This window comes from Lissotriton vulgaris, unplaced genomic scaffold (assembly GCF_964263255.1).
Source record: "Lissotriton vulgaris unplaced genomic scaffold, aLisVul1.2 SCAFFOLD_1042, whole genome shotgun sequence".
NCBI classification, from domain to species: domain Eukaryota; kingdom Metazoa; phylum Chordata; class Amphibia; order Caudata; family Salamandridae; genus Lissotriton; species Lissotriton vulgaris.
In genome coordinates, this window is record NW_028247594.1 from 667470 (window position 1) to 694356 (window position 26887).

At 44.5% G+C, this 26887-nt stretch overlaps 1 protein-coding gene across 2 annotated transcripts in view; it reads right to left on the reverse strand.

Moving 5' to 3' along the window:
• The window catches only part of LOC147665142 (nicotinamide riboside kinase 1-like), a 265258-nt gene that overhangs the window by 217322 nt on the left and 21049 nt on the right, over positions 1-26887 (reverse strand). For both annotated transcript variants that reach the window (XM_086949734.1, XM_086949735.1), the window contains one exon: positions 18365-18427. In XM_086949734.1, coding sequence (XP_086805860.1) covers positions 18365-18393 — 29 coding nt within the window. In that variant the 5' untranslated portion in view covers positions 18394-18427. The remainder of the gene's footprint in view (positions 1-18364; positions 18428-26887) is intronic.

Here is a 26887-nt window from a genome sequence, read left to right on the forward strand (position 1 = left end):
AAATAAATGATTTACTATCCTTGAGCGCCACCCAGCGCAATTCGTTGTAACAACTTTCGTTGTTATAACCGCGTGGTAATGGTACTTCGTTGTAACGCTTGCGTTGTAAACGTTGTATACCAAGTAGCACTCTTGATTTGTTAAGCATGGGCTTTTTATTTGAATCTGTTATTCAATCTTTGCAAAGTTTGAAGGCTGGTAACATGGAGATTTTTTCTCCTTTTTGAATATTTTGAAGTAGTAATATTTTACATATATTTTTGAAGCTTACCTGTTCTCAGCACACTCCGTAGATGGTGTTGCTGTTCTGGTGGTACCAAACAAAGTTTAGAAAAAAGTAAGCCCTCCCCCAGAGGGGATACCAAATAGAGACATGCAAGTCAAAAATGGTATTTCTTCCATAATGTATGGTCCACTGTGTAACAAATACACAAAATAAGATTCTGCTCTACAATGGCCAGTGAATGGGTCATTTCATTTTAAAAAGGTTCAATATGTAGAGCAGTGTTTATTTAAAAGAAAAAGTAGACAGGATGTTTGATTGTGTGCGTATGTGGGAGAATGAAATTCAAGAGAGTGAAAGAGCAGAAGCTATAGCAGAAAAAGAACAACGAAAATCGATATATCAATAAGTGCTATAATTTAAAAATAAAGAAAAGTAGGAAAAAATAGAAAAAGAAGATAGAGAACGTCGATTAGAGGTAAATTGCCAGTATCCTATTAGGTGCCCTATTTATCCCATACTTAATCGCCTCAGGATGATTGCAACCTATTAGAACGACCCCCACCCCGAATACATTTCCCACTCCAAGGGCCTCTGTTGAGGTTTCTGACGACGAGCATTTGTCTCGACGAGCATTTGTCTTCAGACGACAAAGAACAAGACAACAAAGAACAAGATAAACAAGATGGGCGACAGACTCGCTCTACTTTGACTAGAGCAAAAAAAGATAAATTAAAAACCGCTGCTAGGGAGAAGGCTCGTCGAATTCATGCGGCATTGCTCATTGGAACTATGGGTCAACAGTGGAACAGTGCAGAGCAATTTTATTTTGTAGAAAAATGTTTGGGAGGTAATATTTGATTATAGACAAATTTCTCAGGAACTAGAGCCAGCTGATATAAATACTGATTACAAACGATTAACAGAGAAACCTAGCTGATATGATTAGACGAGAGGTTAAAATACTAGATGCATCATTGAGTTTACAAAAGGACCAAGAATTAGCTAGAAAACAGAGGTATGGAAGTGGTTCAATCTCAAGCTCAGAATGTCGATGCTCCGGTGGAAGAGGCTACACCCAGTAGCACTACAGTTACTGTAAAACCTATGTGTGAAGCTGCACCCCTGTATGTTCCTCCTAAGGGTGCAGGAACAAATGATGATAAACTTAAAATGATGCAAAGGGATATTTTATATATAAGTGGGTTTATACTCCTTGGATTAGAGCTGATGTGATGGCTCTTATAGCTGCTTTGCCCAACCCCTGGAAAAATCTTGACGCCTTCTATGAGATGGAAGTAGCCATTAGCTCCTGCACTATGACCTTGCCAGATATTGATATGCTCTTTGGGCTTATTTTGCCTCTTGATATGTTGAAAACAATATGTAAAATAGATGACAATGTAGCAAATGGTGATAACTGGGAACATTTAGAAGAAATAGATGCGGAAAGGGAGCCTGCGCAGAAACATCAGAAGGAGATATTAGAGCTTCCTAAAGCTATTGTGACTAAGTTAAAGACTCTCATACCCCCTAAGAAAATAGATTGGACTACGTTAGCGTCCTGTAAACAAAAAATAGATGAGTCCGTTTCTGACTTCTTTTCACGGTTTGAGGAAACATTCCATGATTTTAGTTGTCAGTCATTGGCTGAAATAGGGGTAAGCATTTGTTTTTGGATAAATTTGCCGCTAATATGATACCGGAAATAGCTAGTCGCTTAAAGGCCAGCAAGAGTTCTTGGACCACGTCTTACCCAGTTTCCTTTTTAAGTATGGCCCAATATTGTGAGCGACAGGAACCGGAAGCGAAAGGCGGGGAGGATAAGAAGGTTAAAGAATTAAAGACAAAAGTTATGTTGGCTCGAGTATATGGTCCACCATTTAGGGGAGGTGGAAGAGGCGGAGGTGCAATGTATACACCTGGGGAGCCCCCTCTCCCTTGAGCAATTGTGTCCCCTGATCAGTGTGCTTATTGTAAAGAGACTGGGCATTGGCGTTCTGAGTGCCCTTTTTTTGTGAGGTCAGCAGTACCAATGGGGAAGGGGTAGTGTGAGAAAACGCCCAGGGAATTCAGGGAATATGGGAGGTACAGGAGCTCGCCCCAGATTTGAAGCAGTTGAACAAGGACCAAATTACTCTAATACTTTTGATACACAAAATCAATATCAAATGTCTAATTATTCTGCTGATGCCCTTGCAGATTCGGATTATGTATAGGGATTCCTAGGACGGGGTAAGGAACCGGTTGAGGTGCCAGTAGATCAAATGGGTCCTTATGTTGAAGCAAATGTCTTGAGATCTACTGATCGGTTTATGGTTGATACAGGGGCTAACCGTAGTGCTCTGTCTAAAATATTGGGTTCCTACGGCTCCCCTGTCTGGCACAATGATAACATCGATAGGATTCGGGGCACCTACACCTAGCCCACTTTCACAGCCACTTGAATTCGGACTTGAAAAATTCATTGCAGCATGTCCATTTTTGCTTTCCCCTAACACGTTGGAAAATATTGTGGGCATCGATATGCTTAAATATCTTCGGGCCACAATACGTTGTTCTTCGGAAGGTGTGCGTTTTATTTTAAATAACAATTATCCAATGGTTGAGAGATCCTGTTTGGCATCCTTACCTAGTGTGAAGAAGAAACACTGTTATTGTTATCTTTTCTTGCCTTCCATCATCACAAAGTCTTGCGACAGAAATTACAATACTGTAGACAGCAGGTTACCTATTAAGGTCACCTCCTGTCTAAGGAGGGACGTGCATTCACACCAGACCGTATTCAGACCATTGTAGATGCTCCTGTACCCCGGACTAGGATGTTTGCGCACTGTTTGGCCTCACTTCTTTTTGTAGACAGTTTTTCACACAATACTAAACCTTCGTTGGCCCTTTTTTGCCCCTCCTATGGACTGCTGAGTGCCAAGACGCCTTCCAACAGTTACACCAAGCCCTTTGTTCTGCACCTGTATTAGGTATCCCAGACATGTTGATGAGTGACTATTTGTCCCAGTTAACTGACAGCTTGTCTTCTATTTATCAGCAGGTGCGGGAAGCTATTCCCATGTGAGCCCTGCCATGCTGACAGATTATCGCAACAATTTGGTCTCAGAGAGAGGACAAGCTGTGTTACCTGAAGGACCTGAGGAAGTCTTCCCAGACCACACAATCCCTGGTACATCTAGATATCTGCTTCGATCCAGGAAGAAAGACATTTCATCGCAGAAAGAGACTGTTTGAGACATTGTCCTGGGTGGTTAAAGACGGACTACAAATGGGAGTAGCCTTACAGTGACTACTCGTCTAAATGTTAGGGAAGAAACCGACGTCTGCCCAGGACCTTAGGGCATAATTTTTTTTGTTGTTTGCCAATGAAAATGAGCTCGCCTAAGAAGAAGGAGATCGCTGCGACAATGTGCAACGGCTGTACAATCTGCATCCTTGGTCTGACTTTGACTGTTGCCATCATTGTTACTGTAACGTGGGTAGTAGAGGAAGTAATTCCTGGAGCCTCTTATATCACTTGCTGCAAAAGAACACCATCATTTTGATTTGCCGCAACATTAACAGGGATACCGGCAAAAACATGAGAAATAATTTCTTCAAATGTTGCATCAGAAACACCAGCTAAGCAATGCTAATAACTGTTGGGTTTGTGGCAAGATTCCTCCTCATCAGAACATTCTACCACCTGTGTTTTTAGCTCCTCCAACCTACCATCAAGATTTGCAATTGTTTAATCGCTATGCTGGTAGTAGGGGAAAACGTGCAATCGATGTCTCTGTAGTCGACCAGACAGACCACATGGGAACAATGTAGACTGGAGCATGCTGTATCATCGGATCCGGCTGTTGTGTCTTCACAACAGACAATTCTCCTTCTGTATATGCAGTCATCTCCAAACTATATAAAATAGCCACTGAGATACATCAAGATTCAAAAACATGGACTTGGGCTGGATGGTTCTGGAGCGTATTTTCTGTATGGGGCTTGAAAATAATATTGGCCTTGTTCATAATTAATCCACTTCTCTTTTATTGTTGTTTATGTATACAATGCTGGCCAATGCTTTGTTCCTTCTCTATTTTTTTTACTTGTACTACTTATTTGCCATCTAAAACAAATGTCCAAAATGTAAATTCCTGTTTAGCAATAGACCGAGAAGTCAGCAATATGATGCTGATTGATGCACATCACATTTATTGTACCCCTTTTAAAGCATAAGAAAAGGTCTTAGCTTAAGCCAAAAGGGCCGTCTGTGGAAAAGGTGTAATATTTTACTTGGCATAAGCTGCAGCCATTTTTAGCTGTGGTGTCCATTCAAGTTTCTTTTGTAATTCTTTCGTCTTTTCACTCTGCTTGTGCTATCTATTTTAGTTGACTAGCTTACTCAGCTAAAAGCAATGTACGTGCTGAGAGTTGTAGCTGCCAGTACATCTGTTAAATGTTAAATGTCAATGATTTACTGCTGCCATAAACATTTCTTCTCCCCCTCCCACTTAGCTGACCATGTAGTTTTCATCTGCCCTTGTTTGCTGATAACCATTACTAAAATGTGTTCTTCCTATTTCTGTTCACAGGCACACACTGCACAAATCTTGTATAAAAAGGGCACTGGTCTGTGAAGCCAGTGTACTACCTCCTCCAGCACGAGAGTGCTGTGTGGACGTGGTCACACTCATGAGAGATTAATAAACTTGTTATTTACTTCCTACTCCAGTGCTAATCTCTACTTTGTTGGTTTTTGAACCTGTGGACAAAAGGGTGACTCTGCACCAGTGTACCCATACAAAGGTATATTTCCACAGTCGTTTTTGACCCATTGACCCCTCATCTGCTCATGATGTACACAGAAGTTTCCGAAAGAGGAGTGCCTCTGCAAAAGGGTGACTCTGCACCAGTGTACCCCTACAAAGGTATATTCACACAGTAGCTTTTGACCTACTGACCCATCTGCTCATGATGTACACTTAAGCTTCCGAAAGAGGAGTGTTCCCCATAACTTTACGAAGGGCTCTGTTAATAACATTACTTAAGCCAGAGAAGAGTCCAGACCTCAGTGATTCTTACAGACCTCTTTCCCTTGTAAACACTGATGCCAAAATGTTTGCCAATATACTTGCCATTAGATTATAACCTTTGATGCAACACCTAGTACTACATGACCAATCAGGATTTATTCCAGCCCGCCCATTGACGTAAATAATTAATTTACTCTCTTAATTTCTATGCAGGTAAGTACTTAATCAATAATAACTCAGATCGGAAAGAAAGAACCAGAGTCCGTGGTGTTAGAGTTTCTAAGGGTTTTATTCCTCAAAAGGAATGGTCGTGACCAGGATATCGGATTCTGACCACCACAGGGGTGTCAGAAGGGATAGAGCGCTACATTTTATTGACAATACATAGCTTATATACTTAATCCATTTCATAAGAATACAGTGTAGGAGGCGTAACAGTTGAGAGAAGACAAGATAACAGTATACACGTGGTACTAGTACGTAATCAAGAGGCGTGAACTAGGCGTGAACTAGAAAACGTCACTGATAGGTGACGTAAGTGGGTGGCATCAAGCAGAAATGTGGCAATGTCAGCAGAAATCGGAAGCTTGGATGCGCGCGCAGCTGCATGACGTGTGATTGGAGGGGTGCAGGGGACTTGACATTTACACTGACGGAAAGAGACAGAAGTCTGGCATGTCAGATCAACTTGTACTTCTATCATATCTGATATCTGATGTTTAGGAACCATATTATCTGGGCGGAAAGGTCTCTAGGGCAGAAGCTATTCTATGCTAACTGTGGATGCGTGTATAAGCGCCTAAGTGTCTGCATGAGAAGCGTGGGGCACGGGGCCTTCCATGGAGGCATGGTAACAGAGGCTATGAATTACTTGCACTGAGACAGGTCGGCCCTTTTGGCTCTGCAGCTGGGGAGGATGTTTACTGAAGCTGGTAGGCAGGAATGCATTTTCGAGGAGCGGAACAGATAACTCGAAGGTTATAGTCAGTCTTGGCAGAAAGCAGAAAGCAGGCTGAGCTGAGCGCAAGGGGCCGCGCTGGAAGTAAGTCAGAGTTCACGGGTACAGAAGCAGCCTGGGCTGAGGCTGTCATAGTCAGAAGCCAGAAAAAGAGGCTCGATGGCAGAAATTCAGGGCCTACTTTGCCAGAGCAGGAAAAACATGTAAAGTACACTACAAAAAGACGTTGGCATAGCATACTTAGGAACGGACTATTTAACCCATTCAGGGTGGATCTGAAAGAGGACAAGTTAACGTTGGACGCAAATGTATTTGCGTCTTCATAGCTGGCACAGGAGGGAAGTTACATGCACTTTAAGCTGGTACATGGAGTCGGTGGGGTACGCGCTAGGGAACACAACTTGACCATAAAATTTATATTTCCTCATTCCCTCCTTGTTCCCTACGGACCCTTCATGATATATCGATCCTCATGAATCGATCAGTTTGTTCTTGTAACATCATTTGTTCTTCTTTCTTTCTTTTACGTTTTGAGAAAAAACTGGAATGTTCAATACAAGAGGTGGCACATAGTCCACAAATCGCTGGCCCACACTGCAGGCACAGGCAGCAACTGAATACTAGGACTAGGCCAATGCCTAGGAAGGATAGGATCTTCCATCCCCAAGCGGTTAACGTTGTCCAGAACCAACCGGACCAAGTCCAGGTGCCTGGATTCTGATGTATCTGATTTGCAATTTTATGGAGACGTGTAATAGCTTGATATACAGATGGTGCGTTTTGTGGTATGAAAACACAGCAACTTGACCCGATGACCTTACAGGCTCCGCCTCTATCTGCCAAGATGACGTCAATAACAAGACGGTTCTGAAGGACAACAACCCGCATGGCGGACTGTTCTTCTGTTAGGTTACCTAAGGCGGAGGCAGTTTCATTCACTACTGCTTCAAGCGTTCTAGTTAATCTACGTATTAATTTACTATTCTGAACAGGTCCTAAAAAGAAAAAGAATCCTTTATTAAAATCGGTGTACTGTTCCCATGCCGTTTCTGTGTAGTCGACAAGTGGGATATCTCTTCTGGGTCTATTCTTTACTAGATTAGTATTTCTATGGTAATCAGGGGGAGCTAGGAAAACAGGTGGCAGAAGGAATGCAATGTAACAGGTACCATCCCAATCTGGAGGTAGACGTATGTATGCGGTATGACCACAAACAAAGTAGGAATGACTGATAGCTTTAAAGGATGATTTTCCATGATCGCTGAATTCGACCACAGTAGTGCATTTACTATGACCTAAGTGTACTGAACCTTTCTTCCTGATACATAATTCACCAGTAACTGGCAATACTGACATAGTGGGTATAACAGGTGCGTCTTCGGATTCAACAGTAAGAATCATGAGGCTAATTGTATAGTTACCTAGTCCATACACTTCATTTTCTAGATCAGTTCCTATTCTAGTGGGGAGTCCCTTCTTATCAGGGTAACAGACGTCGAGCAGGACTAAGTTCAGGTTTCCCCAAACCCAGCCCCCGTCAAAAACAGCAATATCAGGATCTAAGGAATTAATTATTTTGAACCATGCACCGCAGGAGCCATTGTGAGTGAACGGGTACGGAAAGAGGGGCAGAGCTCCCTTGTAATTCTGGAAGGGAGGGAGTCGGCCACATATCCAGCAGTCTGTAGCATTGTTAGTTTGATGGGAATGATGTAGCATACTAATGAATGTATTGTTGCGCAGCGCAAGTCTGTAGGAGAGTTCATGTGGAGGTAACTTGCTAAAAGTGTGTTCAGCAGAGACATTGTAGGCAGATTGTTCACGCTTGAAAATAGGGTAGTAGATAGGTAAAAGGATGCTCGCAACAATAATTAAAATACTCAGAATAAACATGATTAACAGTGTCACTATACAGTGACTACGCAGTGATTTACAATATGTACGTTTCTTATATTCTCTCTCTCTATCTCTATCTCGATCTAGGGGATACATGTCAGAAACTATTTAACCGATTCACCTAGGGGAGGACTTAAACAATTAAACTGTCTGACTTGCTAGATCGGAGTTTCATGCGATACTCTTCTTGGGGAGTCTTTTCTCGTTCAGATTCTGTAAAGTCTTTAGGCTCAACACAGTCTTTGGTGGGGGTGGACGAGTCTCGATCAGGTTTCAGTCCCAAAAATTTTTTCACATGACTCGTGTGAACCCACCCCTTTCTCCCTTCGATCTTCACGGCGGTCCTCGTGGTGAGAAGGACGGTCTTCGGTGATTTCCAGCGGGGCTCCAACGGACTCTTTCTATCAAAATTGCGCACTAGGACAAGGTCCCCAGGACGGACGTCATGCGGCTTTACATCAGTGTTGTCAGGGAAGGCTGCGGCAACCTGTGAACGACATGATTGGAGTGCAGACATCAAGGAGGCAAGGTAATCTGTCAACATATTACAATCAACATCAGTAATCTTTTTCGGAATGGGCGTCCCCCACATATTCGGTGGTCTGCCAAAGACCACCTCGTACGGGGATAGCCCTGATCTCGAATGGGCAACCATTCTCATGTAGAATAGTGCCACTGGCAGGGCGACTATCCAGTCGACCCCTTTCTCCTGACATATTTTGGCAAGGCGGATCTTTAGTGTCTGGTTATGCCTCTCTACAAGGCCTGCGGCTTCGGGATGTCGGACACAATGGAATTTCCACTGATATCCCAGTAATAAAGAAACTTCTTTCATTAACGCAGATGAGAATGGCTGACCGTTATCTGAATACACGACACGAGGCAAGCCGTATCGTAGGAAGAATTCACGAACCAGCTGCTTGGCAGTGGTCGGAGCAGTATAATCTGGGACTGGGTATGCTTCGGTCCAGCGGGACAGAGCACAGACAACTACGAGAACATATTTAAATCCTCGACAACGGTCCATCTGGATATAATCCATCTGGAGGACTTCAAAAGGGTGATCGGGAGGATGAAATCCACCTTGCTCTACAGGGACGCTTTTACCTGGATTGAACTGACAACAGATCATGCAAGTACGCACTTTCTGTTTCGCTGCTGCTCGTAAGTCTTTATTGTTCCAAAGATTTTGTAAACTGTCTAACATCGCTTTCTCTCCTAGGTGTGCTGGGCTATGTGCTGTATTAATCATGATTTGAACCATAGAGTCAGGGAGAAACCATGTAGATTTTCCCTTCGTCATCCAACCTTGATCTGTCTGGATCCCTCCTAGTTCAATCCATTTCTTTATTTCTTCTGGAGTAGCATGTGTCTGTATATCAATAACATCTAGTGCGGGATCCCTGACTGTCATGCAATTTGTCGATCCTATTGTCTTTGTTGTGTCAGTTGTCTGAGTGTGAGTCAATGCTGTGTGTTTCGCTGTCTGATCTGCCAGGTCGTTACCCTGGGAAACAGAATCTGTTACTTTAGTATGTGCTTTACACTTCATAACGGATATGCCTGAAGGCAGATGTATTGCTTCTAACAGTGCTTGAATGAGGGGACCATGTTGGATCTTGGCACCATGAGAGGTCAGAAAACCTCGTTCTTGCCATAACATGCCGAAGTCGTGTACAACTCCGAACGCATAACGGGAATCAGTGTATATGTTGACATTTCTGTTCTTGGCTAGTATACAGGCTCGGGTCAGAGCGATGAGCTCTGCCGCTTGAGCAGACAGTGTATCGATACGATGTGTTTCTTTCACTTCAGTTTCAGTGGTCACTGCATACGCGGCCACTAACTCTCCTGTACTTGTTCTCATACATGAACCATCCACATAAAGTGTCAGGTCTGGATTTGTCAATGGAACATCTGTTAAGTCTCGTCGGGGCTTTGTTACTGCATTAATGATCTCTATGCAATCATGCGGGGCTGGGTCTGTCATAATGGTAGGTAACAGTGTTGCTGGGTTCAGGATACTGCAGCGTCTGATTTCTATGTGTGGCTGGAATAGTGTCAATTCGTAACCTGTCAGTCGCGCTATAGTCAGGTGTTGAGTCTGAGTTCTGTTTAAAAGAACCTCTACAGAGTGTGGAACTTGTACTGTTAACTGATGGCCTAAAACAATTGAATCGCTCTGTCTGATTGCTAACGCTGTTGCTGCTACTGACTTTAAGCACGCAGGGAGTGCCTGGGCTACTGAGTCCAATGTACTTGAAAAATAAGCGCAAGGCTTATGTGAACCTGCTTGATCTTGAGTGAGGACAGACAATGCTGTACCATCACGTTCTGTAACAAAAAGAGTAAACGGTTTGCTGTAACATGGTGTCGCTAAAACTGGTGCTTGGCATAATGCTTTCTTTAATTCCTCAAAGGCTTGTGTATGTTCCTGAGTCCAAGGGAGGACAGTCGAAGTTGCTGCCTCCTGCGTCGTTAACTGGATGAGTGGTTTAGCTAGAAATGCATATTGAGGAATCCATTGTCTGCAGTACGAGGTGAGGCCTATGAAGGCCCGCACTTCCTTTTGTGTCTGGGGTCGTGGCATATGTACAATTAACTGAATGCGATCGGGAGTGAGCTGTCTCCCCACTTTGGACAGCAAGTGACCCAAGTACACAACTTGCTGAACACAGAATTGCAGCTTCGAAGGAGACACCTTGTGTCCCTTGTCTGCCAGAAAATGTAAAACTGTCAGTGATGCTTGTTCACATTCGGGCTCACTTCGTGCGGTGATCAGTAGATCATCGACGTATTGCAGTAAAGCGGTGTTAACTGGCATTTGAATACAATCTAGTTGTCTTTTCAGTGCTTGACTATAGATGCTGGGGCTTTCTGTGAATCCTTGAGGTGCGCGGGAAAATTTGAAACTTCGTCCACTTAAACTGAATCCGAAGAGATATTGGCTCTCCGGATCAATAGGTACACTGAAGAAAGCGTTCTTGAGATCAATTACAGTAAAGAACGTTGCTTCTGAATCAATAGCAGTCAATAGGGAAGAGATATCGGGGACCACAGGGTACTGTGGTAAAATGCATTTATTCAGTTCTCGAAGATCAATCACCAGCCGATATACTGGCGGTGCATTGGGGTCAGTACGTTTAAGAATTGGAATGATGGGTGAATTACAGATATTGGAGTCGGTCTCTACGACCACTCCCTGGGCAATAAGCTCTTCAATGATTTTCAGTAAAGCCACTACAGCATCGGGTGGTAACTTGTATTGTCTGATTCTGGGTAGAACAACTCCTGTCTTGAGTGTAACACGGTATGGAGTGATATGCATACAACCTACGTCAGCTGGGCCTTTTGCCCATAGGTGATCTGGTACATTTTTCAATCTGACATCAAAATCTCGTAAAACATAATGACCCTTGAAATCCCGTAGAAAGAGTCTAACTCCCTCCGGGGAACAGCATATTATAGCTCCTAGAGCCTTCAGAGTTTTAATTCCTAACAAGTTTTCTGGGCATGAGTTCGTAAGTAATAAATCTGTAACTCGTGATAATGGACCCACAGCCAAGGATACTGGTTCCGATACTTCATTTACAATAGGCTGTCCTGAAAAACCAAGGGAAACGTTCTGTGAGCCTGAGAGGGGTGCCCCTGGGACTTCATTATGACTGATAGTGGTGCGGCTTGCCCCTGTGTCAATTAAGAACTTTCTGTCTTTTCCCAATACGTGACTGTGTACATAAGGACCTTCTTGATCTACAGGAATTTCAATAAGAGGCAAACCACCTTCCCTCTCTAGGCTGTTTCATGTATATCGGGGGTAATCTGGATATGCAGACTGGGCATACTGGTACATCTGTTGCGAAACTTGCTGAGTCGCGGCAATGGGCTGTGGTCCTGTTACTGTCTGTGCTGTATGAGATGGAGCATGCATAGGCTGTGTATTCTGCATTGGCTGTACATTTTGTGAGGTCTGTTGCTGGACCTGATCTTGTCTAGGCGGATGCGGTCTTTCTTTAGTTTTACCTGTTGCTATGTTATGTTTCAGGACTGGGCATTCATGTACGTAATGACCTGGCTGTTTACAGTAATTACATGTCCCTTTAACGGAAACTGTAGTGTGACTTGTCTGGGTCCCACCTTTTCTCTGACCGTCGGCTGGAACCGTCTGAGCTACTAACATTTTCATCTTGGTGTCTTTCATACGTTTCTGTTCTTGATCTTGTTCTTCTCTAATTCTGTTCTGATGATATTGTAACATTTGTAACATCTGGGATGGCGTATTTGCCTGCCAAGTACTTTCAACCTTGTACACTCTGTTTTTAACTAATGGTAGGGAGTTCTCGACTAGTTTTGATACAAAAAGGTGTGGATATGATTCGCTACTTGGTTGTAGGCCACTATTTATAATGAAACATTTCTCGAATCTTGAATAGAAGTCACTAGTATCTTCATCATGTTTCTGTTTACAGGACGAGATGGCGTCCCAATCTTCCTTTCTAGTTGTCAATAATCTTGGCAGGACCTGTACTATTAAACCGGGTAATGCTTTAGTCTTGTCCCCAAGGCCTACCCCTGGGACCCGTTTGCTTTCTTCGTCTTCTATTTCTGCCCATGCAATCTTTGTGTCCCCCACCTCCCATTCTTTTTCCTTTAATTTCTCGTAAATGCCCGTGGGCAACAGTACTTTTAACATTTTCATGATATCATCATACGTGTAATCCCCCATTAACAACATGTCTTTAAGCTCTCTGTGGAAACCTGCAGGGTCTTTATCATGACACGGAACTAGTTTCTTCATTTCTAACAGCTCTAACTTAGTCAGTGGCGTGTGCACATATACACGTTTCAAGGCATGGTCCGCACCCATAACTGGGTGTACTTCTCGTAAGGGGTTCTGGCTTTCAATGCCACTTCCGCATTGCATGTGGTACATTTTCCTTTCTGGAGGCGGGGCCGGAACATATTCAGAACTTATGAAAGTGTTATATTTATGTCGTTGTTCTAGAATTATTTGTATTAACTTGGTACTGAAACCTCTCCATCTATCCATGAGTAGTGCTTCTAATGTTTCGTGTAAGGGACCTGGATCAGAATGTTTATTTCTGTATTTCGTGAGGAGGTGCTGAATCATGTATACACCTGCTAATTTCTGTTCGTCTGGGGAAAGGTTCAGAAATGTCTGAGCTAAAGTCTCATCATTATATATGTCCGGATTTTCAGCCCATAATATGGCTGACCGGGCTAGTTCTTGTTCATCCATTGAATTGAGTACATGGTACCCCATTCTTTCTCGTAGTCTTTTATCAGTCTCCTGGAACTGGTGTTCAGAAGAATTCGGGTTTGTTAAAGCAGAGAGAAAAACTCTCTTGCTTTCTGGACGGATGCCTTTCCTAAGGTAAGTTCCCTTACCTACATACGCTATAGTATCTGGAGTCCTTTCTGGTTCTTCACGTTCTTCTTCCTCCTCTGAGGAAGCTTTTTCTTTCTGGTGTGCTGTTATCACTGCTTTTCTAATTTTCTTGTACATACTGGCTATGCAAGCCCCCTTGTCATGTTTTCCTTCGGCTATGTTTTGACCCCACTTGTTTAGTGCATCTAATTCACTTTGATCTGTTCCAGGCCTGTCTCGTTCTCTTATTAGGCAATTTATAAAAAATCGTAGTATTTGTGCTTGAATGTCAACTTTCTGTTTCTCCATGGCATCCTTGATACTGTCAGGATCTTTCCCTGTCTGAACAAACTCGTATATTCTATCTAGACGGTCCTTCATTCCTACATAGCATAGCAAGATATCAGTAGCAGATCTCAACCGTAGTGATGCCAACATCATTAGATCGTTTTTACCGGGTACTGGATCATATCTGCAAACGGAAAGGTTTTCTTTAAATGCGTCAAGTCGGGGTGACCTGAACGTGAGAGGACTCTGCATATCCCTGAGATTGAATCTGTGTGTTAATGGCGGGGTCCGTAGACCCGCGGTCGCACCTCCTGAAGCGGATGCTTGGGCATTATCTCCCTGTGGAGTCTGTACCTGAACTTGAATTTGTCGTTTGGTAGGATCAGGTAGATGTGGTTTCGGTAGGTCAGTTTTCGGTATGGGAAGTGGCGGAGCTGGCGGAGCGGGAGAGGTCTGTCGCGGTACTGTCGGGACATGATCCGGGGGCGGGGTGCCACCCCCGTCCCTGTCATTGGGCAAGGCACGAACAGGCAGATTGGTGTAAGCCGGTGCTACATCCTCTAGATAAGAATTTAGGAATATGTCTTTAGTAGTCTTATGCATTACTTTAGTTGGAACTAATGGTGGCGGTAAGTTTTTCGGTATTTCTGATAGGGCCTCAGGTGTACCCTCGGCCGCGAGATACATACCATTCACAAGATTGTTTCGGGCACGGTCTATTTGTTCTGTTTTTACTCGGATCCCTTCAGTAACTAACTCGTTTTCTTGGGCCTTGTCTGATTCTTTAAGTCTGTCTTCTCTACGGAGTGCTTTCTCAGCACGCTTATGTGATTCCTTACGCCAGAATTCTATGGCGTCTTTCTGTGATTGTCTAGCTTTCTTTTTCCATAATGCTTCTTCTACCTTCATGATGCACTCGGCATCCCATGTTCCGGTAACAGGCCATCTGTGTCTTTCGTCTAGGTGTTTGGTATAATCGGCCCATAAGTCTAGATACAATATGGCATCTATACCATGTTTATGATACATAAAGTTACCTGGAGTGTCCCTAGGGGGGATAGGAATTTCTTCCTCCAGTATTCCTTTCCTAGTTCCTAACTGTTTTAACTTGTTGAAAAACGGCATCTTGTTTACTTGTTACTGAATACTCAATCCTTACTCCTAAATACTAGTTACAGCTACTTTATACGAGAAACACAATAATGCACATTAAACGGTCACATTCATACCACAACATTAATCACATGAAAAGACATTTGAGACATAGATAACTACCCCCTATACTGGATGTACTGCTCAACAGTACAGATACACTGGTGTAACAGTGCAGAAATTCAGAATACTAGATATACTGCTAAACAGTACAGATACACTGCCTAAAACAGTGCAGACCGGACTTGTGTACCCAAACCCGTCTAGATACGTCCCAGCAATGGTACTCACCGGGAAGCACGGAAACTCGAAGGCCTCGGAAAACTCGACTGGACTCGACTCGACTTCGGGAAACTTCGGAAAACTTCGGAAAACTGGTGGGCCTCTTGACACCTCGGACCTTGCTTCTTTCGGCTAGGCTCTGGTCGGGATCCTCCGCACTCCTCACCGCCTCGTCTGGGCACTGATCGCAGTCTTCGTCACCTCCGTGGGTCAGAGGGAGATGCAGGAAATCCTGCCGGTACGCGTTGGTTCCATCTAACTGATGGCAGGGGACAGAGCTTGCAATGCGCCAACCGGCGCGTGAGGTGGGGGAGGGGTCCCTATTCGGGCGCCAAAATGACGTAAATAATTAATTTACTCTCTTAATTTCTATGCAGGTAAGTACTTAATCAATAATAACTCAGATCGGAAAGAAAGAACCAGAGTCCGTGGTGTTAGAGTTTCTAAGGGTTTTATTCCTCAAAAGGAATGGTCGTGACCAGGATATCGGATTCTGACCACCACAGGGGTGTCAGAAGGGATAGAGCGCTCTATCCCTTCTGACACCCCTGTGGTGGTCAGAATCCGATATCCTGGTCACGACCATTCCTTTTGAGGAATAAAACCCTTAGAAACTCTAACACCACGGACTCTGGTTCTTTCTTTCCGATCTGAGTTATTATTGATTAAGTACTTACCTGCATAGAAATTAAGAGAGTAAATTAATTATTTACGTCACCATCGACAACCCACAATTTATGCAGTCTTCACACTATTTCACCAATTGGAACCTGATCTGCCTGCAGCAGCTGCCCTTTTAGATTGCTGCCAAAGCATTCGACTCAGTGGAAAAAGAATTTATGTTTACGGTCCTCAGCAAAAAGGGGAGCCCGCAAACCTTTCTTTGCTGGATCCAGCTGTTGTATACTGAACCGGTTGCGAGAATTCGTATCAATGGCAACACAGCAGATCCGTTGGTATCAACAGAGGTACAAGCTAAGGGTACCCCCATTCTACACTATTGTGTACATAACCCCATAGCTGCTGGCATGCAAAATGCGCCAACCGCATGCGAGCTCGGCGCTGCGGTTTCAATGGTGGCCTATCAGCAGCTCATTATATGCAGAAGACATGGACTTATATGTCCGTCACCCAGCAGAAAACTTAAATCCACTAATACAGGAATACACTCACTTTGATAGGTACTCCAGACTAAGTATAAACTGGTCTAAGTCAGTGGTTATCCTGTTGATGCCCTCCACACAGCAATTTCCACTAGACATTACCCTGCTGTCGCAAATAGACCCAGTTGAATACCTAGGGATCTGAGTACACCAAGATCCGGAACAAGTGGTCCGTGAGAATTATGGGAAAACACTTTCCAAACCTAGAAAGCTAGGTGAGCCGGTGGATCCGATTGACGTAATTCTTTGCCGACCGGATAGCGATTGAAAAAATTGTTTTACCGCGTTTCTTGTATTTATTCCTCAAAGTACCATCACCCTGCGGCAACAGTTCTTCATGAAAATGGGTTCGCATATGGACATGCTTACGTGAGCGGGCCGGCAGCCAAGAGTTGGTTGAAAGAGCTTACACGTCCATACGCCCAACCAGGCTTTGGCGCTCCGGACCTACAACTTTATTACCTTTGCACCCAAGCACAGTACACACACTACTAGCTACATCCCTACAGTTATCTTCCACATGTCACCATAGAATCAGATGAAGTACACCCGACTCCACTGGCCGCTTTAATACCACAAAAGCAGCAAGGTATTCCACGTTCTGCGATAAATAAGATGCAAAACACTATAGTAGCATGGAACACATTGGAGCAGCGCGCCCATAAGCTTCCAGTATACACTCCTGCCCTCCCATTGATGCATCATTAGGAAATATCAGTAACACAAGAGCAGAGAGCATGGGGAATATTGGACGAAGTGGGCCTGCATACTATGGGCGAGATGTTTCACGGCGGTCAATTCGTATACTCCTCAGATGTCTTGCCAGACGTGGCCCAAACACCAATAATGCTCTTTACATATTTACGACTGCAATTAGCGGTCAAGAATTTGTATCCAACATTCCCTCAAGAACCCCCCACACTTAACACGCTACAGATATTACTGACAGCGCCTACACGGCAGCGTCTTATAACTAAACTATATAATGCGGCTCAACACAAAAATACAGGCTTACTGAACAAGCGCTGGCAATATGGAACATTATGCTGGGCACACCTCTATCCAAAGACGACTGGGGCTTTTGTTGCACACTTATGCAGATGCTTACATAAAACTGAAATCTACGTATTATCCCTTTCAAATTTTTGCAAAAAACCTATTACACACCAGCACACTACATAAGTATGAATTACGGGGGGATAATAAATGTGTGTGATGCGGAGCCATAAAACTGATTTTATACATGTCACATCAGCATGTAACCCAGCGCAGAGGTGTTGGGAGAAGGGGAAGCCTATATTGGAAGTTATACTATCAGAACCAATTGCTAATACCCCACAGATGTGTATTAGGCTTGATTAAAACACAAAGATCACTGAAGTGCAGACTACTGGCCAAAGATCTTTTACTGGCCAAACAATGTATTTCTATGAAATGGGGAAGCAAACGAGCTACAAACGCAGAGAACTCGATAAGACATTCTACACTGTAAGGAACAGTTAGAAACATATGCAGAGTTTGTTTATTCTCGCGTCCAAGAGAATTTTGGAATCCATTGGTACAATACTTAGACACAACGTGATGTACAACCAGAGGGGGGTGAAGGGTTAAGACAATTACATGATATACTCCATAATGTGATGAGACCATAGATGCTATACTCTGTAATGCGCTGTTAAACATGGGAATGATCAGTCCCGCCAAATATCTAAAGTTCGATGTGCTGAGAATTACATGGTTGTATTGTGTACTGCCCAATCACAAAAATATAAATAAAAATAATTTTTACAAAATACATTCACAATTAAAATACACTGCAGAAAGAAAATGTTGCCAATAAATCTTGTACGTTCTCACAAAAAAACTTTGGTATAATAATTTGCATTAAAGGACTACATTTTTCCATTTTGAACACAACGTTGAATATAAATTAAATTAACAACCCATATTGAACAATCATCAACGATTATGTTATTGACATGAACTTACCCACCAATTCCGATTACAAATGTTTTCATTTTGTAAATTCTTATTAGATTTTCTTCAGCTTGCCTGGAGAGATGTAAAAATAAGGTATCAGTCTAAATTGATGTTTAACTGTAATCACTTAATGCACAATAAAAACACATTGAATTGTGCTGACCATTCTTAAATCCTTACGTTTGATAAGGAACCAATTCATTTTAACAAAAGTAATCCATAGTCTTCCATTGTTAGCACTGGTGAAAGACAAACCAAGACAACCCCCCTATAGTGAGTAGCAATATTATTCTTATGAAGCAATAATGTGTGGTATTTTTGCAAAATGCAGGCTTGTAAAGAAAAGGGGGGATGGATTGAAGAACACTGGATCTCAACTGCCTACACATTCAGCTGCACACTAACTTCCCATAATCATTGTAATTCTTCAACATGTATTATTTTTAAGTTCAATATATTTTAATAGATTTTAGCAGTACATAAAGACAAACAAAAACAATATAGTACAGAGCGCAAAACTAACAAGTAGAATTAAATGTATGTCTCACTATACAACAAAGTCAAGCCGAATACAGAACTGAGGACAAAAATATAAAGAGCTACTTACAAGTATGTAATGTAAGAAACAAAATTGTGTATTGTAGGTCAAATATCATGTTTTAAATATATAATCTAATCAGTATTATGACGTGTTCAACAATAACTTAGAAACAAAAGAATCAATGGGCAACCAAAATAATCAATGGGCAACCAAAAAAATTACTGAGTAAGAGAAAGTTCATGTCAACACCTGGTAAAAATAGTCACACGATGTATCAACAGAAAGCAATCTAGTAGCCTTTCACTTACATGTAAATTATTTATTATCAGGAGGAATAAGAAAATAAAATATTTTCATTTGTGGAATCGGTAAGGAGTGCGTCAATGTGAATGATGTACATATGATTATGTTATATGAAATATTGTTTCAAATATCAAAAATGTTAGTAGCAGGACAAGTAGGTATTTATACAGTAGAAAAGATCCATGGTCCGGTTTGTAATGCCAACATAACGGATTATCAAGCAGCCCTACTTTGAACAATATTCACTGAAAAAACCATAGGTTTGAGGGGTGTTCTAGTTAGCTGGATACTTCACTCGTACAAAACCATTGAAATTCCTCCGTTATAGTTAGTTGTACTAAGTATAACTCGCACGCCCGCAATGCACTGCGGATGATGTCACATATTACATCATTAATGACATGGTCAGTGACATCACTGATGACATCACGGATGTCTGAAACCTATGATTTTTTCAGTGAATTTCAAAGGTTTTTTTCAATGACAATTTTTTAATGTATTGATCGTTGAATGTATTTTTTTGATACTGGTTTACAACATTTTAAAAAAAATTATTTTTAGATATTACATTGTACATTACAAAATATATTTTCTCAGAATGAATTACTTTAGTTTAAATACTTTGCAAATAGGCAATAGACTTTTAAGTACAGTAGTAACAGTTGTTGCAATGGGCAACACAATTTCAAATACAATGCAACATTGAGCTCAATGTGAATTTCTAGTCAAATGCAATTAGTTACTTTATGGATAACTTTTCTAACCACAGGACTGAAACCTATATTCAGTCATTTGACATCTCCTGTAAACAGTTGAGTAAAAGCATTTTGGTTACAGTAGTGATTTTTAAAGAATATTATTGAATTTTAAGAGTTGACACAAATTTTCACACATAGAATCACCAATGTTCTCCTATGGGAGGAAATTCACTTAGTAGGTAAGTAGTGTTATCGTTACTTTTTCTTACTCAGTGGTGGATCCTAGATCTAGCACTGGTGCATCTCCTGTAAATAGTTGAAAGAATGCGTTTAAGTCATAGAGGCAACTTTTAAGGAATATTTGTAGTTTGTGAAAATAGACAGAAACTTTTCTGGTGAAAACCAGACAATGGATTCCTATGGAAAGAAATACAAGTTTTTTTTTATTTTCCAACAATTATCGTACACAGCCATTGCCTACAACCCGGAGGCCGGCGGCGTTAGGTCACCATCCAGGAGCTTCCACTTTCTTCAGTTACACAGCCTAGTGGCCGACAGCCCAGGCTTCGGCGGCGAGTCGCTTACAGACATTCAAGTAGGTGATAACATATTGCAAGGCTGAGAGTATCAAAACATTCTCGTTGGTTGAGCTACTGGACCTCATCGCTGACTCTGGGGCGCTGCCCCATACTATGTCTATACAACTGTATACACCCTGTACTATGTGGGTCGAATTGAATAAACAAACTCCCAACTACCCCCACCCCCTCTCCTATGCACACAACTGGTCCTGTCCTAGACTCTCGAGATTGTATATGCCTGCCATGTTGTTTAACTCTCTCTCTTCCCTTAGTCCTATTAGCTGAACTAATAGTCATTCCAAGTGTGTAAGACTATGTCCCATAACCCCACTGGCCTGCTCAGGGAAATCCCTGGGGGGGGGTGGGGTGTCATGTCTATATACCGTCATCTCGTGCCCCCCGCTATCATTTCCCCATCTGCGCCCTGGCACTAGCTCCTGTTCTACTTGTCAGTTTATTATGTTTCTCTGCTTATTCCTCCTCGGTGGGTTCACAAATGTCTGGCATTGAGTCTTCCTCGCCTGTCGCCTCAGCAGCATCCCTCCCGATCTCTAGTTCGAAGGTGCGTTTGGTACAAACTCCAGAAGTACTTCGGGCGACTCGTGGGGGTCAGCAATTCACTGTAGGGTTCAGACTGCGTACAGCAGTATAGCATATCATGCGCCCATCGCTTTGCTGTCGGCAGGGGGCCTTTCATCCAGCAAAGAGCCACCACCCGTCGTGCTATCAGTAATCCCATGTCTGCCAGTCGTCTCACCGCTTTTGGCAGCCCTCGCGAGTGACCTAGCAGTGCCAATGCCGGATCCGGGGTCAGTTCAATCTCTAGTATCTCGCTCAGTTTCGAGAATATGTTAACCCAGAATCTCTGTATGCCCGGGTACAGCCACGCAGGGTGCATGAAGTCAGTTGTTGGCTCGTGGCAGCGGTCGCACTCAGATGACTGTCGTAGGCCGTATCGTAGGAGCCTCTCCGGGGTGTAATACACTCTGTAAATATTTAAAATGTATCAGCCTGTGTCTGCCATTCAATGACAGTGTCTTAGTATTTGTGCAGCAATAACGCCACATACAGTCATCTCTTGTTATCTGCGGATCCCTCTGCCAGGCTATTCAAGCAGTCGAGAGTTGCTGCTGTCTATGCGACATAGCTATCTTATGCAATATCGTGATCAATTTCGGTGGGGAGCTCGTTTTGATCACGTGTGTGAGTTTCCTAATCTCTGGCAGCTCCACCATGTCCAGACCAAGTAGCTCCAGGAGTGCGCTACGCAACCTATAGAATTGGAATCTGGTTAACAGCGGTGCCGCGTCTGGGTCAGTTACCACTTTGTCCCAGGTTTTCACTTTGCCCTCCTCAAACAAGTCGCCAGCTCGAGCGATGCCCACCGTATGTAATGCCTGCGTGACTTCCCGTTCTGCGAGCGGTGACAGCCATAGCATCCATTCAATAGGCATGTAAGGGGAGTATAATAAATCACAATCCTGAGCGCGTAAGAGGTGGTGCCATGCATGGTTCGTTGCGGTGAGGGAATCTAGAATGCCCGTCCTGCCGGCCACCGGTCTGAATACTGTGGCTGGGAGCGGGAGAGGATCTGCAAAGAGGCGTTCCATGCGTACATGTGGAATCATTGAATCACCGTGTATCCACGTATGCAGGTGGGCAGCCCTGTAGTACAACTCCAGGTCAGGCGCACCCAGTCCGTCCAACTCGTACGGAAACGTAAGGGTGATCCATTTCACTCTGGGCTGTTTGCCTCCCCATGCCAATCTGAGTAAAAGTTGTGTTAGAGTTTTGAAGAAAGCTTTGAATAGAGCCATCGGGATGGCACTAAACAGAAATAAGCAGCACCACCATTTTCATGATTGCTATGCGCCCCATAAGGGATAAAGGTAATATGCACCATTTCTCCACGTCATCCTCAAGCCCGCTGCAAGCCACTCCATAGTTTCTCTTAGGAGGATTTCCGGATCTGTATTAAGCTGTATCCCCAAATACCGCACAGACTATTGTGTCCATTGTAACGGGTATTCCATGTCAAAATGGCATGTCGCTGGGGTCAGGGGAAAGGCAACCGACTTCGCCCAGTTGATTTTCAGGCCTGATAGCGCACCGAAGCGCACCATCTCTGAGTACTGATGTTAGATTAACCTCTGGGTCACGTACGTAGAGCAGAGTGTCATCCGCGTACGTTGATATTATGATCTTATACGTAGGGAAGCTAATGCCCTCGGTGCTGTGATACTCACGTAACGCACATGCCAGCGGTTCAGCCACAAGCGCATAAAGAAGAGGCAAGAGCGGGCAGCCCTGTCTAGTTTCTCTACAGATCGGAACGGGGTCAGATACAAGATTGCTCAGTCGAAGTTGAGCTGTTGGCTGGTGATATAAAAGAACCTATCATTTGCAGAAATGGTTCACCCAAGCCTAGTCTCCGCAATACTCGTACCATGAAAGGCCACTGCACTGAGTCGAAGGCCTTCTCCATGTCAAGAAATACTGCTGTTGCTTTCGTGTCTTGCTTCACATGTTGTATAGTGCCCAGCACCGTTCGGATACTATAAGTGAGATTTCTGCTTGGGATAAATCCCGCCTGTTCCGGGGCTACCAGCTGTGGCACAAGCAACGCAAGGCGTGTTACCAACACCTTCGCTTACAGCTTTGCATCAACATTAAGGAGCGATAGAGGCCTGTACGAACCGCATTGCGGGGCTTGCCAGTTTTAAGTATGGTAACTATCATCGCCTCCCTCATGGATTGGGGCATACTTCCTTCCACACAAACGTCATCGAAGAGTGCGGACAAGTGCGGGATCAATTTATACTGGAACGCTTTATAGAACCCCACCGTGAGCCAGTCTGTTCCGGGAGCACTACCTGAGCGCATACTCGAAAGCGCGTCGATGATTTCATCTTTGTTGATGGGTTGCATTAAGAATTCGCGGTCCGCGTTAGTGAGCATAGGTAAGTTTATATGCTCCAGATAGTATGCTATATCGTCTATACAGCCTCCAGGACCAGCTGAGCACAGATCAGAGTAGTACTTCCTGAACTATTGCGCAATCTCATACTCAGCCGAGACCTTTCCGCCTGTAGCTGTTTGTAGCTCAGGAATATGTACCTGCTCTCTGGATCCTTTCAGTATCCTAGCTAGTAGCGAACTAGATCGTTCCCCCTCACCATATGTCCGTGCGGTCGCATATTTCCTCATGTGCTGCACTTCCTTGTCTGCCTCTTGGTTATATTCTGCCACTAGTCTCTTAATGTCCTCCTCTATTGCAGTGGTAGAACTCGCCCGTTGGCTCCTTTCTAGTTCAGTTAAATGCTTTTCTAAGTGCTGCAATCTCTGTCAAATAGCTTTGAGGACGCTTGAGAGTTTAGACATACAACCGAGCCTAAATTGGCCTCGAAGAAGACATCAATCTCCTCCGCGAGTTCCCTTTGGAAGCGTTCGTCCAGCAGCGAATATGGAGGAAAGCGCCATGTAAATGGCGGGATTTTCTTAATTGGCATCTCTAGCACCAGCAGTAACGGTGAGTGGTCTGAAAGAGTATGCGGGAGTACTGTGCAAGCCTTGATACGTCCCAAAATCGAGGAAGACGCAAGCCTGTAGTCGATTCTGGTGTGTATATTGTGGTATGCGGAGTGATGCATGTACCCGCCCTGTTCTGCATGTCTGTGTCTCCATACATCCTCTAAGCCTATAGCTAGAAGCTCTGTCTGTAGCGCTAGTGTCGCCGCTGATAGTTTGCGTGGTGGGCCCGCTGATCTATCTAACGTCGGATTTAACACCAGGTTAAGGTCAGCTCCCCAAATCATCTGCGTTGTTGGGAAAGTGCGGGAAATGTGAGTTAGGTTGCTATAAAAAGGACGGTGAGTCACAATTGGGGCCGTAAACATTAATGACAATTAGATCATGTCCCCTCCCGGTGCATCTGGATAGCACAAAGCGGCCATCAGGGTCTGCCAGGAGCAGCGATAGCGTTAGTTTCGATCTAGGGTTAACCCACGTGAGGACCACCCTGGAGTGTGTCGTAAACCCAGCTGCTGTGGTGTTACTAGATAGGCTACTGCCAAGGAACATTCTGCTAGTGAGTGGCAGATGTGCTTCCTGCAAGAGCGCCAAATCTACCTTTTGACGCTGTAAGTAGCTAAAGACCTTCCTAAGTTTACGGTGGTCATTTAGTCCCCGTACATTCCATGTGAGGGCCCTGAGTACCTCTGTCTCTAAAGTAATTAGTCCTTGACTCGTACTAGTCATCTCTGCAAATTTCCTGTAAATCTTAAGGCAAATCCCGTCTCAAGCCCTCCGTGGACAGTGTGCATGCAGTGTCCCAGAACCATCCCCCCCACTTCTATGGAGGAAAACATAAACACAATTGAACATCCCCTCCCCCAACCCACAGCAGACCTTCCCAAACCTGGCCTTGCAGCACCCCAGCCCTCCCCTCACACCCCTTCCCCGAAATCCCAACGTGAACAGTGTGAACTTCGGTGTGCGGTGCGCGCTGGGGCCAAGGTCGCCTGGCAGTACAGAAGCTATGGATATAAACCAGTCACTTTGGCAAGCCTCTGCCCCGCAACCGCCGTTCCTCACAGTGTACTGCATTAGAGCAATAGTATCTTATGATGTCCACTTTTCTGTACAAAGAGCACAGTCCCCAGTCCCCCCCCCCCCGAAACTCCGACAACATCAAACAATCGCGGAGTGGCTGACTATGGTTAAGCAAGCTTTCCAGAGTGGTGTCCTCGATTCCCGGGCCCCCCTCACCTACCCCAGGTCCCTGCACCATGGCGCGAGCAGCAATGTAACAGCCAATAACCTCAGTCCCTGCTGGCAGGAGTCCTAATCAAGTTTCTCAAAAAGGCAGTCACTTACGGTAGCGACCAGTCGTTGCTGGCTATTCTTACCACGCTGTTCGGATTTCATGGTCAGTCCGGATCCTCCAGATGGTTACTACCTTCCCCATTTTCCTGTGTCCCAGTGTTGCCGCCAACCCGGGACCAGCGTTTCAGCGCCTGATGTAGGGCCTGCGGGTCAGTGAATATGTGAGAGTGGCCCTGTCGGTTCACCCGCAGTTTAGCCGGATACAGCATCGCGTAGTCCAGCCCCAGTTCTCGGAGTTTTTGCTTGTGGGGATAAAGTGTTTACCCAGATTTTACGGCCAAGGTGCAAGAGGCGCGTATAGTGATATCGCCGACCCTTCATATTGTAGCGACGTTTTAGCTCTGGCAAGGTTGAGGGCAGTGTCCATCTCGATAGTTTAATAGTTTGACAATGATGGGGCGAGGCGGAGCCCCAGGGCGCGGTTTCGGGCCTAACGTTCGATGCGCCCGTTCAACTACAAACATCGTTGAGAACACACCGTACCCCCAGGAGCGTGGAGAGGAGCTTCTCCACAAAGATCTCCATAGTGCCTGTTTGTGTGGATTCCGGCAGGCCTGATATGTAGGTTGCAACGACGTGAACGGGCTTCTAAATCGGTCTGGTCTTGCAGCGTTTGCATCATCTTCTCCAGTTTCTTGTGACCCGAGTCTAACTCTGTCTGGGCTTCCTCCACTTCCGTCATCCTCCTTTCCGCCATGTAGTGCCTCTCGGCGTGTTTATCCAGGCGTTCCGCCATGCGGTCCATCCTGTACGTGAGTGCATCTATCTTGGAGCCCAGCGATGACATGCTCGTCTGCAGAGCCTTTTCCATGGACACCAGCATGGCCTTGATGTCTAGCCCCGCTGCTTGATCGTCTTCTGGCCCTGTAGATACCCTTTCCTCCGTAGGGGTCCCACTGGGTCTGCAATCTCCTCTGCGCAAATGGCAGTTTGTTTTGGGTTTTGTCGCCTTTGACCATCTTGGAGCTTCGTCTTAAGCCTAAAACTATAATGCACCCCTACTAGGTAGCACTCGAGGAAGACGCCGAACGTTGAAGGCTATGCCTCCTTCCCAGTCAGTTCTGTAGTGCAAGACTAAGGCCGTTCAATCGTTTCAGCCTCTAGGCACAGTTGTTCTCCCGGCTTCCCTTCAGGTAATTAGCGGTGTCTGGGTGTCTATACTGTGTCGCAAGGCGCACTCTGTGACGATTAGGCCAAACTTCCCCTCCGGTTGCTCCTCAGGACTTGTGACTGTGTTCCCCTTTACTGGAAGGGCAACCCAGGACCATGCCAACCACGCTAGTCCCACTACGTCGGGGAGCCGTTAATTTGTGCGAAGGCAAGCAGTACTAGGCCTTGAGCATTCAATCGTGTAGGGGGGACCACGCTCCGCAATCCACTGGTATTGAGGATTGAAAAGTGCCCCTTACTCACAGGTAGGCCTCGACTCCTCTGGCGTCCTTCCTTTGGGGATGCTATATTCCCCCAGTCTCCCCGCGGTTCGTGGTACTAGGCTCAGTCAGCCGCGCCCATGTCGAAAGACCAG